Below are 13,891 nucleotides of genomic sequence, written 5' to 3' on the forward strand. Positions count from 1 at the left end.
ATGAAATATAACGTGGATAACATTAAATTTATATTTTTTTCATCAGGTTAGACATTGATTATTTATCTCTCAAATCCGTTTATCTACCTGTCCGTTGGTCGTGTATATCCACCATGTTTGTAGTTTAAAAAACACTTTTAATGCGTGTTTGTAGTTCTAATTGAATCCTCGTCCACCGCGCAATGTGTTGTGGGCAATATTAGCAGTTAGAGTGTGCATCGATCTACACTTCGAATTCTAACCGGAAGTAGTAGACCATCCGGGAATCTTTGGCATACTTTTTTAAACACTATAATTTGGGACATACTAATTCTATTTATGTCTAATTAATTCTATTACTATTTAGGACTGATAGTATGCAAAATGGGACACAGCAGCAGTTTGAGTTCAGTGGACACTCTCCAAAATGGCGCTACGGTGATGCGGAGGAGACAAATGGTTGAATAAAGTCATTATTTTGGTTTTCTTTGCGTACAAAAAGTATTCTCGTCGCTTCATAAAATTCAGATTGAACCACTGATGGCAGATGGACTAATCTGACGATGTCTTTCATACTTTTCTTGGCCTTGTCAGTGTTATTTACTTGGCAGTCAATGGGACAGTCACAAGCCTCCCGGTTTTCATCCAAAATATCTTAAATTGTGTTCCGAAGATAAACGAAGCTTTTACGGGTTTGGAACGACACGGGGGTAAGTAATTAATGACAAAATTTACATTTTGGGGTGGAGTAACCCTTTAAAGAGTGGACAAATATTTATCAATGAGGTATGCGAACAGTGCTGGTTGGCAGATATTAAATAAATTAAATTACAACACAACACAATATGCACAATGGCGCCGACGCTGATGGCTGCCTCCGTGGCGTGCTCTGCAGTTGTTTTTATGTTTTATGTTTTATGTTATGTTTTAGTTCTTTTTGTTGTCCTGTCTTTAGTTATATCCCTGCAATCAGTTTCACCAGAGACGAATTGCTGGACATTCGGAAGTACACACCACCTGATATTTCACCTATGTGTAAACATGCCTGGCAATAAAAACTAATTCTCATTCTGATATGCCATACATAAAAACAACACAACACAATATGCCATGCATAATTCAAAATACAAGTGCAGACTTCATATCTTGTCATTTTGCTTCTCAGTATATATTGATTTAGGAATTTTTAGATAAATTGCATATTGAAAACATGACAAAAATACTGAGGAAAAGCATCACTTTTTGCAGTGTGATCAGAAGGTACAGTAAAAGTTGTTTCCATATTCTAGATGGTATTTTTAATTTTATTTTTTGGTGTGTTGTATTTTCAATCTTTGAAGTGTTACAGCTCATTGTCTGCTCCGTAGACATTTATGTACATTTAGAGACCACGTTGACATATTGTATTCCCTTTAATTTATTCCTAAAGTTTTCTTTACTTGGCCTTAAAAAGATCTTGAGGATGTTGTAAATTTGCCTTTATAAAACCTGCAGAAACTCTGGACTATATCAAACACGGTTAATGCTTCAGTAATTCTATCCTTGCACACCAACTTCCATCTGCAGATGTGCAGCAAGTTTGCTCAGTCAGATAAATGTGTATGTGTGTGTGCTGATGATACTGTATCTCTAGATCAGAGCATACTCTGCTGCTTGTTCTTTGCAGAATGACACCGGATCAATAGTCTTCCCCAATGCCAACCCCTCCACAGATCTAACTCGGCCCCTCCACTGCTGTCAGCCTCCAGAGAGGCAGTGCCATTTAATCGCTCAGGTAATTATAAACAGCAAATTTCAGGGTGAATCTTGAGAAGTTAGTGATAGATGCAACCATATGTTCTCTGCCTCTGCTGCCTAAGCAGCGTCAATAGAGTAGAGAGACAGGCAGAGGTTTTGTCATTGTCTCATCAGCAATTCTCTCTGTGTTCCCAGCCAAGATGAAGTATATATGCATAACGATATAGGAGCATGCAACCAGCAAATTAGTACCAAATGAACTTAAAATTAGCTTTGGTGAATGAAACGGAGCATGAATTCAACATTTCATTTCTTAATACATGATTTTTATGTTATTACGAATTATTACAGTTGTAGTTCATCCAAAAATGAAAATTTGCTAAAATTGTACTCACCCTCAGGCCATCTAAAATGTGGATGACTTTGTTTCTTCATGGGAACAGATTTGGACAAATATCATCACTTGTTCACCAATGGATCCTCTGCAGTGAATGGGTGCCGTCAGAATGAGAGTCCAAACAGCTGATAAAAACATTACAATAATCCACAAGTAATCCACACCACTCCAGACCATCAGTTAATGATTGTGAAGTGAAAAGCTGCGTGTTTGTAAGAAACAAATCCATCATCAAAATGTTTTTAACATCAAACTGTTGCTTCCAGCTAAAATATGAGACCACAATCCATAATATTGCTTTCTCCAGTGAAAAAAGTCCAAAAACAGTCCAAAACAGCACTAAACAAATATATGGGTAGATTTTGATGTGAGAGGACAACAGGAGATGGACTTTTTTACTGGAAGTGTTATTATGTATTATGGACTTCTTTGGCCCAAAGCAACAGTATAAAGTTAAAATGACATTTGTTTCACAAGATGTTAATTGATTACTGTCATGTTTTTATCAGTTGTTTGGACTCCCATTCTGGCGACACCCATTCACTGCAGAGGATTGTAAATACTAGCACTCATTGAGGGTGAGTACATTTTCAGCAAATTTTAATTTTTGGGTAAACCATTCCTTTAAGTCTAATGAAATGCTGTTTAACATGTAAATAAGTCAGATTATGCAAGTACATTGGGTTGTGAATGCTGTTTTGTGTTTGTTTTTAGGAACTGCAACGTAATACATTTAAATTGCGGAGTAAGAGCTCCAAGTGTTGACACATTTCTGGCATTGAGACGCCAAAAGGAACAACATAATGATGAGTCTCTGTGTTTTTGTGACAAAAGCCATTTCAGCAGTTAAACAGCTATAAATAATTCAGTTACATTTGCATTTATGCATTTAGCATTTATCATGGGAACAACAAAACTGCATAAGAAACATATTTATAGCCAGTTAAGCCATGATATATACTGAATGCTATGCATTATAGATAAACATAATGTTTGCTTTATATTAAAACAGAGGCCTTGTTTATCCCTGCTGTTACTATCATCAACGTCATCATTATGGTCATGATCTACATTATTAGCAGTAGTGTGTGTGTGTGTGTGTGTGTGTGTGTGTAAGTAGATAATTGATTGATATTGCCATTGTCAGGGTTAATAACCTAGAAAATTGGGCTCTTGTTTAATAATGACATTCTCAAAACAAGTAAATATTGCATTGTGGACACACTTTTTAAGTCAGTTGGCTTAAGAACTCATCAATCAAAAGGTTGATTAGAAGTGTTACTGTGGTAAGTGCCACAGATTTTCTTATAATTAATTTGGATAGATAGATAGATAGATAGATAGATAGATAGATAGATAGATAGATAGATAGATAGATAGATAGATAGATAGATAGATAGATGATTTTTGGGTGGACTATCCCTTTATGTTAATCCCTTTAATTTTAAACATTTAATTGCATAATGAAATTTTAAAATCCATAATTCATCATCCTACATAGTATTGAACTGTTGTATGTAGACCAGGCCGACTGAAATGTTGCGTTCATGTAACCTGCTTTGAATAACATTATTTAATTATGTGATTAACTCTAATTTCATGTTTTGGAAAGGGCCTTCTATATCATAAGTAAAGCTTTGAATTGGACTCCCGAGAAGAAAGGGAAATCAGTCTGGGTAAGCTGACGAATCAAGTATCGTGTCTCCCCTAGAGCAAAATGGGTTAAGTGATTTTTTTTTCAAGGGCACGGTGGTGATAGAACAGATCTGTAATCTCAATCACTCTCTTGTTTCAGGGCGAATCCTTCTTGCAAGTGGATTTTTAACCTTTGTCTAACCATCTCTTAATGGTTAGACTACTACATCTGTACATAGGAGTGGTTTACCAAAAATGTACAATTATGTTATTATTTACTCATTGACCAGATGCTTTTAGCCAAAACAATATATTATGCATGCAATCCACCATAGCTCTCCAATTTAATTCATGATTATTGCTGCCTCAAAATGGGACAAGCCAGTTTCGACTTGAAATATCATTGGGTCTTGCATGTCCTTTAATGACCAGGTTTGAATATGCACAAACACCAATGATATGTGGCAGAGCATTTTCAGTGCATAACAATGGTGAATTCACAAATTTGCAAGCATCATATGGACTACTTTTATGGTGCATTTGACAGTTACTGAAAATTGAGCTTATGTATATTCACACTTGGTCACTCAACTTGGGGCTCACAAACTTTTGTATGCTGATGTTGCTCGGTTTGGGAGCTGTAAAGTTTATGCATGTGGCCTGAACAATTATATCCGGTCTTATATGCATGTCAACACACCTTGATTTCAAAGCTTTCCATCTAAAATACATCACATGTTTTTCTCCCCAAGATCAGACATCTGTCCGATGAATAAAAGCGAGTGAAAACATCCATATTGTATGGAAAAACAGCTTTGGCATTCTGCTAAACACCTCATTATGTATTTCACAGAAGAAAAACTAATTAGGGGTTGTAATGGACATGACAGTGAATAAATGATACAGTGATTATTTTATGAATGCACTATTCCTTTAAGTAGATGTTGTTAATTTGGATTAATCAGTACTTGGTTACCTAACTACGCTGTAGCATGAAAACAGTGAGGTACAGTATGACCTGACAGTTCAGGAAACAGCTGATTTATGTAATCCAGCACTTACTGCATGAAAGGCTCTGGATTTTAAACATGCCAGCCATTGCATTGCAGTCAGACTCATCCATTACTGCGTCAGGACTCGCAATTGGCAGTGATAATGCTTGCCACAGGTAATTATGCCATCGTTTAATTGCCAGAAAAAACAGACCCACCTCGTGCTGTTACCGTGGTGCGCTCGAGCAGCTCTAATAGTGTAGTAGTTGTAGTAACGCGTGCCGCATCGTTTCCTCGTGATTCGTGGGGAGTTTGTGGCAACGCGTGCGCGAAATGGACTTACTGGGGAATGGAAGCAACATTTACCACATTTATCACGTTACTGTCGACAAATGTATCCTTTTTTGGCGGTCCCATCCGATTTCGAGAGAAAAAGAGCGTGAAAAAGTGCCCAGCGCGCTCTCCGATTCAACATCTTCGCGTTTCCCTCCGAAAAAACAAATTTACGACGCAAAACAAAGATGAAATAAAACAGAATAGGCTGTTTATTGCTCGAATAAAAGAGGCAGGGTGGAAAATGGGGATTTAAATACTAAAAGGACACACGAATTAGGAAAATAGCATTGGCTTAAGTGTAAAAAAACGTCTGAAAAAATATATTTTCTTGAATATAGCCAGGATAAAATGGGACGTAAACCTGACTGTTTAAATCTAACTTTGATAAACGACCATTGTGGTCTAATAAAAAGCATCGGAGAGGTCCACTGTATCACTGTAGTGTAAATCATAGTATTACTCTAGTGCGCACAGATTTGATCTGAACCAGATCAGCCTCATTAGGACTGCGGGCATCAAACATCCCACAGCGGATAGACTGGAGATCTGCCTCACAAAAAGTGCAAAACATCTCCCTCATATGGTCGCTAAATGTCTTTATTTGCATTTAGCCCGCTGTATCTTTCACTGAATCTTAAATTAATGTGATTCACGGGACGAGAGATTTGGCGCAGCGACCCGAAGGAAGAGCTGGATGCTTCACCCGCAACATGGAAAAGCAGGAGGACACACTGCTGCATCCCAGAAATAAAACACAACCAGGAGTCTTTGGAAATTCAAAGGATGTTAGAGTGCAACTGAACACTTTATAGGTGGATTTATGTGGATAAAGAATCAATGGGATGGAGACGGAAATAGACGGAGAACTACTTTATTGAGCACGAGGGTGAGTCTTGCTATTTAACTAACTAAATCTACTAAAGCGGATCCACAAGTGGTGTTTTAAAGGACATTTACCTTAAATAATCCATTGAATGATTTGGGTAGGCTATTTAGAAAGTAACAGTCTACAAGTCAATGCATAATTGATATTAATAGTCGAGATATTGAGTTTTAAAGGAGAAAAGTAGAAATTTATTTAAGTCTTAAATCAGTTCTTTCTCGTATCTTGCCTATTTGATGCAAATGATCGTATTGTTAACGTGCAATATCCTAGAAGATCGGAGTGTCCTAAAGCAGCAGCTCTAGAGGATCCGTGCCTTTGATAATGAGAAATGGATCAAGTAAGCTGGTAAGTGTCTTAAATGAAGTCATTCTCTCATGTAAAACTTCTCTGCCGTGTTTGATACATATTATCCCATTATTAACATGATCTCAGGAGGTCTTGGATTGTCCTGAAGGCGCAGCTCTGAAGGATCCATGTCATTGCATTGGTCGCTGTCCACTGCGCCCGTGGTGCTGAAATCTGGATGATGCCGGCGCAGCGACTGCAGGGCTGCCGCTCCCTTCACATTAACGAAGACAATGGGCGCTTTCTGCTGCTCGCCGTGCTCATCATCGTGTACATGCTGTGCGGCGCTGCGGTGTTTTCCGGCATCGAGAGGCCGTCCGAGCTGCGAGCACACGGGCGCTGGAACCGGACCCTCCTGAACTTTAGCGAAACGTTCAATATCAGCTTGCAGGATCTGAGCTCCTTCCTGAAAGAGTACGAGGCTGCGATTGCTGCTGGAGTTCGGGTCGATGCTCTTCGACCCAGATGGGATTTTACAGGGGCGTTTTATTTTGTTGGGACAGTGGTGTCTACCATTGGTAAGTTACCAAATGCAGGATTTTCTCTTGTGGGAATAATTACTCTTGATTATTAATATTCTTGTTCTGCTAGAATATGATTTCAGTGCTTTTCTTAAAAGATAGTATACTCAAAAATGAACATTTTTGCTCATGTTGTTTCTACAGTAATTAGTGCCTTACTAACAGAGAATGTTCTCATGTTCTCAAAATTTTGGCTAACGTTCTGTCCTAGTAACATTAATAGGACTTTGGTCTTTAATCATGTTCTCAAAACATTAGCACAACAATTTTATTATATCGTTCTTGGAATGTTTTTGTTGGACGTTCGTCTAATGTTTTTTATTTTATTTTAGTACTTGTTTTAGAACATTCAAAACTAACGTTCCCATGTTTGCAAAATGGTGAAATGGAATGTTCCATTAACATTCGGAAAAAAAAGAAGTTTTTTAAACATTTAAAAAAATAACTGGTCATTTTGAATGTTCAGAGAACATTCAGAAATAATGTTTTCATAACCTAATAGGAGCGTTGGCGAAATGTTCTTGGAACATATCTTTTAGCTGGGTATGTATGGCTTTATTTCTTCAGTTGATTGCAAAGGTACAACAAAAGTTGAGGGAAACAAGTGCTGTCAAAACTGTTATTTGCTGAAAATAGTCTCTGCTACCATAGATCTCATTTGTGCTTTTAGGTGTCAAACCTGACAAGTCTTGATGGACCAAACTGGAATATGCAAATAGGCATATATATATAAATTATATGTGAGAACTGTGGCATACAGTAATATTTTCAATATGATTTTCAGTCTTTAATTCGTTCAAAGCTATTGTGTGACTTTAGAGGACTTGGAATGTAGGATACAAATTATATGAACTACTTTTAGTGCTTTTGTTTTTCCCTTTAGAGCTTGGCAGTATAAATCACTGTGCTCTTTCATTGTATGGAAAAGACACGTGAGAACAATTGGTTTTGTATTATTTTTGGGGTGAACTACCCCTTTAAGAGCTGCAATTTGGGTTTTGTTTTTGAGTGCAATCCACTCAAATTTCACTTATTTACTACGTCTAAAAGCCTGCACATAAAAGGTTTTCCCAAAGATCGATATAAAATGCAATCTGTATCTATTTATGTGTGTGATGTTATAGGTTTGTCTCCTCCAGTTTGCTTTTGTAACAATGTTTACCTAGAATTAAACTACAAGGTTCATAAATGCAAAGCAGTACAGCAGCAATACAAGTGCTGTTTTATTTTTGTCAGTAATAGCCTCTGGCACCTTGCTTGACCCCCTGACCTTTCATAGAAACTCACAGTGCACTTTTGCCTTGCCGAGACAACATTTCCTTGCTCTCTGCAGAGACTTCACTTTTCCATTGGCATTTCCCCAGCATAAGTCCTCCGAAGACCAATAAACACCCTCTAGTGTTGACGCTCTCACTGGTACCAGGCTGCGGCCAAGCCAAGCCAACTCCCTGCTGGACTTCTGCATTCAGGACCAACCCTCAGGCTTGCAGTTTGCTGTGGGGCTCATGTCCCAAAAACCAAATGTGCTGATGCCCACATGTCCTGGATAACATTTACCCTGTTATAGGTCGCTAAAGAGCAAGTATCCCTCCGAGGCGGCCCTCTGGTTATTGTGTGTATTTGCTTCCTACGGACCTTGGCTCCTGTTTTACACTTTCCATCTGCAGTGAATAATCAATAGCCGTGCACTTTGTAATTCTGAGTAATGTATTCAGCAGTACTGTCACTGATGCAGCTTCACGCAACCTCGCATGCTCTACAGATAGCTGGTGACCGCCTTCGCAAATGAAACATAGGGTGTAGACTGACGGCGAGGCCACTCTCTGTCAGGTTTAAATGCTATCCTCCCCCGCTAGCTCAAAATCATCAGGACTGGTTGTGGAGATGTGTGCTTGTGTTTTCTTTAGGTTCATTTCATATAAAAAAAATAATACGTTTTCTTGCTGGGTAGTATACACTGTGACCATCTGATCCATATTGTACCCAAAAAAGGCCAGCGATGCCTGAAAATGGGCAGTTTTTCAATAATTAATGTTTTCAATAATGTTTAATAATGTTATTTTTTTTTTTATGTATTAGTTTTAGTTGTATTAGTACTGCAAGTTAAAATAAAATTTGTTTCATATTCATTTTGTTTTATTTTGTCATATTTTATTTCAGTTAACATTTAATATATTTCAAGTAATGATTTTTTGTAATGGTTTTACTTTGTTAACTATAATGTTCATAAATCAAAATGTTGATAAAATTAATACTTTTGTCACATGCCATGCAGTGTGATTTGATATACTAGGTTTTGTCAATATTTCGAAATAATATATATGTTTTTATGTTTTCTGTTTTTGCTTTAAATTTCGTTAAAGTTTTAGGAATTTTGTTGTATGTTAATTGTCATTTTTATAAAAAAATGTTTAAATATCTTTGTATACATTCTATAATATCTCTATATATAATACTATACTAAATAACTTAATACACACACACACAATACATACATACATATATTTATTTTTATTTTATTTATGGTTTTAGTTTTAGTTAACTATAATGTAACTAAAAGGTTGATAAAAAGAGCACTTTTGAGGAAGAACTAATCCCTGGATTAAAAAAGATGCTCGGTTTATTAGCTGAAAGTAAACTTGATGTCCACCAGCAGAAGTATTTCACTTTGTTTATGAGCAACAGCACTTACTTTTGATTCTTATCACAAAGTTTATATATGTTTGTGGTAATTTCTTTTCTTTTCTTTTTCTTTTTTATTGTAAAAAAAGCTTTATCTTAACTACTATTTCCGATAAACGCGTCTCTAAATTCCATGTAAAACAAATGTGGTTGATTTACGTTCTCACAGTCAGAACCCTCTGTGGGACTACTAAAAGGTCTAGTCTAGCAAGTCCTACTTTATTTAGCAGCTAAGCTTAAATTAATGTGTGTTTTGTGCATTGTACTTCCATCTCAGTCTCCAACTCCCTTTCATCTCAGTGTGAAGTCTCTATATACCTCCCGCCTCTAGAAGAGCTTCAAAGTCAGTGAATGTGAGGTGCTCAGGCTTTGTAATAATAGGGGTTTTCTAGGCACTTCCTCTTCATCTAAGCCACACCCCCTGCCATTTCACACACAGTGAGTCACATTCTGACTGAGACATTATTATGGGGAAAATTGATTTGCCAGTGAATCACTGATTTAATCAAATTGATTTAATACATGGCTCATGTATTATATACAGTACTGTTCAAATGTTTGAGATCGGCTACAATTTTGTAATGTTTTTGAACATTAAAAAAAGTATTATTTTTTTATGAAAAATGCTGTAATATTTTGAAATATTATTACAGTCCAAAATAACTGTTTTCTATTTTAATATATTGTAAAATGTAATTTATTCCTGTGATGCAAAGCTGAATTTTCAGCATCATTACTCCAGTCTTCAGTGTCACATGATCTTCAGAAATCATTCTAATATGCTGATTTGCTGCTCAAGAAACATTTCTGATTATCATCAATGTTGAAAACAGTTGTGCTACTTTATATTTTTGTGGAAACCATGATTGATTTTTTTTTCAGGATTATTTGATAATTAGAGAATTCAAAAGAACAGCATTTATGTAACATTATAAATGACTTTACTGTCATTTTGATCAATTTAATGCATGCATGCAGAATAAAAATATTTAAAAATCATACTGACCCCAAACTTTGAAACGCTAGTACATGAAACCACAAGGCAGAGTTTAAAATGTGCCGAGGCAGTATAACATGAGTGTTAATAACTTTCATGCACCGCAAAAGAAAACTAGAAGCATGCTGACTGATAAAAGTTTAAGTTGCATCATTTAAATTAGACAGAATAAACAGGTCAAATAAAGCACTTTGTTCATTCTATTTCTGATAGTCTGTTAGCAGAAGTGTTTTAGTTTTTTGAGTATTTTTAGTCATGCAGGATCTGAGTAGCAGAGCGGCTTCAGCTCAGGGTGAGAGGAAACTTTGTGTAAGACAGGCGGTTAGTAACATGCTCTCAGATATTGTCTGTTGCAGAGCTCTGGAGACGTTTCTGCAGGCTCCAACCATCACCCATCACTCGCATCAGTAAGACAGGAGAGCTTCATTAGTGGCCAGACACTAACGACTGAGAATCCCGCTCAACGCTTGAACAGGTCTACTATTAATAGGACCACTTTATGAATCACAAACATTACTTGGCTGTTTATGATTACCTTTTCATTTATTTCATTAAGGAAGCAGCCTTTATATGATGAGCTTGATAATTATAGATCAAGTGTAATTTAGTACAGGGGTTTTATATGACCATGGACCCCCAAAAATATGACCATCCTTGTGCAAGAAACCCTCATCCTAAAATTATCTAAAATTTGTCAGAATTTTTCTGAAATAGTATACCAGTTTATATAGTGAAAAATCAATATTACAAATATGTGTTAAATGTGACCATGGACCACAAAACCAGTCATAAGGGTCAATTTTTCGAAATTGAGATGTATACATCATCCGAAAGCTGAATAAATAAGCTCCCCATTGATGTATGGTTTGTTAGGATAGGACAATATTTGGCCAAGATACAACTATTTGAAAATCTGGAATCTGAGGATGCAAAAAATATATATATATATATTGGGAAAATCACCTTTACAGCTGTTCAAATGAAGTTCTTAGCAATGCATATTATTAATCAAAACTGAAGTTTTGATATATTTACGGTTGGAGATTTACTAAATATCTTCATGGAACATGATCTTTACCAAATATCCTAATGATTTTTGGCATAAAAGAAAAATCTATAATTTTGACCCATACAATGTATTTTTGGCTATTGCTACAAATATTCCCCAGCGACTTAAGACTGCTTTTGTGCTCCAGGGTCACAAATATTATTTGGAAAATATTTAGTTTCTATTACATTAGATTATTGTGTATTTTTCTGTACTGATAGATGTATTGTTTATTTAAAGTAAAGATGAAATGGAAATTACAATCGACTTTTCTTCCCTATTGTGACATATTACCAAGTGTAATGGCTTCTCAAATGAGGGAGAAAAAAAAATGTAGGGCAGGACTCGGTTTTGTCCATCAGGGATTGATTGAATTGTTGAATCGTTTTTGTTTGTTAATTGCTGCATTGTTGTTGGATGGGAGGGATTATTGTCCAGTTTTCGCACTGGTGCACATGTCATCTGAGAAAATGTTTTTGAATAAAGATTACGAGGACACATGAAAAAAAAAATGTGCACAGATAAATAATGTATAAGAAATACTGTGAGGTATCAGGAACTGTATTGCTCAGGAGACATAACAGAGTTCTTATGTTTCATATACATACCAACTTTAGCAAATGAGCACAGTTTAAGACATTGATAAGGAGAAACATGTCTTTTTCTTAGAAGAAACATCTCAGTCTGAACTTTTGCTGAAGCTCTTCTCTTAATCTTACTGTCATGTGGGAACAATTGAGATTTTAAGGAAGAACTCAGTTATGATTTTTATTCCCAATTGGAACAAAAGGAAAATTTTTGGCCTGATTTAAAATTGCCACTAGTGTTGAAGTGTTGGAACATTTTCTCAGACTCTTAACAGTAGTGTAAAAGTCAAAAGACGTGGGCAAAAAGCAGCAAATGAGTTGACGAAGCAGTTTTAAATGAGTCTAGATCTGGCCATCTCCTCCTTTTGACCTGTGTGGCGACAGAGCTATTAGGTTTGGTTGGAGGACGCTTATAGAACAGAAGTGAGTACAGTAGTCATGCGAGCTCAGCCTATTACACGCCTGTCTGCACAGAAACTGATTTCTGGAGACTCTCGGGAGAGACGCGCCTGGGCGTCCCACAGCCCAGCTCTGAATCCCACCACCGTCGACTCCACAAGCAGAGGCGTGTTCCAGATTTTCACAGTTTCTTCTTCCTTTGTGCTGTGAGTGTTTTAGGATGGCCATCATCCATACCTTTTTGTCCGGTTTTACTCATTATTGTTGCCTTTTAAGAATATATCAGTCACAATATGTTGCTTTTTCATTTGCACACACTTTGTGTTTCTGTACTTTACAATCCTGGTCAGTGTTAATAGTGGAAATTTCTTCTTTTTGTGTTTCACAGAAAAAGATCATGCAAAAAGCAAAAAAAAAAAAGGCCTAAACTTAAAGGGGACATAGGATGCCCATTTTCCACAAGTTGATATGATTCTTTAGGGTCTTAATGAAAAGTCTGTAACATAGTTTGGTTAAAATTTCTCAATGGTAGTGTAAAAAAACACCTTTATTACCCTGTCAAAAACCGCTCTTTTCAGAGCATGCAGATTTGTAGCATTTTCCTTTAAATGTTAATGAGCTCTGCTGACCCCGCCCCTCTCTTCCGAGCCGCTCTCTGAGGGACTTTAGCTGCATTCATCGTGAAACTTGCTAATTAGCACATTATTAGGAAAGGCGATTTGCAAAGATTCGTTAAAAAAACCTTACACTCACTTCTTCTCAGTGGTGGACGAAGTACACAAATCAAGTACTTGAGTAAAAGTACAGATCCGTATAATAAAATATTACTCCAGTAAAAGTAAAAGTACTCAGTTTTCAATTTTACTCGAGTGAAAGTACAAAAGTAGTTGATTTTTTATGTACTTAAGTAAAAAGTACCTTTAGATGAATGTTTATTTTGCAGTTTTATATAGGCTACTTTATCATTTAATTTTTTTTATAATCCTACTGCTCAAAATACCTGGGATTTTCCCAACATAACCAATAAGGAAATAATGAATATAATAAGGAAAATATAATTCGATTTTCATAATGATTTTTTTTCTTCTCAAACCTTGTCTGTGGTGTAAAACACCCCTGGCCAAATGCCCCAGGGCATCACTTCCCCCCAGAGGTGGGGGCAAGTCACAGATTTTCAAGTCTCAAGCAAGTCTCAAGTCCCTACCATCAAGTCTCAAGCAAGTCTCAAGTCACAGTACAAACAACTCAAGCAAGTCAAGTCAAGTCAGTGGCTCACCTCAAGCAAGTCAAGTCGAGTCCTGCTAAGGATCAAGTCAAGTCAAGTCACAGTATCAGACAGGAACAAATATT

At 36.5% G+C, this 13,891-nt stretch overlaps 1 protein-coding gene across 1 annotated transcript in view; it reads left to right on the forward strand.

Annotated features, from left to right (window-relative positions):
• The first annotated feature begins 6,488 nt into the window (after positions 1-6,488).
• Positions 6,489-13,891, forward strand: part of LOC107585442 (potassium channel subfamily K member 12-like) — a 29,553-nt gene continuing 22,150 nt past the window's right edge. The window contains exon 1 of the mRNA XM_016272459.1: positions 6,489-6,825. Within this exon, the coding sequence (XP_016127945.1) occupies positions 6,489-6,825 (337 nt within the window). The remainder of the gene's footprint in view (positions 6,826-13,891) is intronic.

The sequence above is a fragment of the Sinocyclocheilus grahami genome, unplaced genomic scaffold, assembly GCF_001515645.1.
Source record: "Sinocyclocheilus grahami isolate Dianchi unplaced genomic scaffold, SAMN03320097.WGS_v1.1 scaffold70.1, whole genome shotgun sequence".
NCBI classification, from domain to species: Eukaryota; Metazoa; Chordata; class Actinopteri; order Cypriniformes; family Cyprinidae; genus Sinocyclocheilus; species Sinocyclocheilus grahami.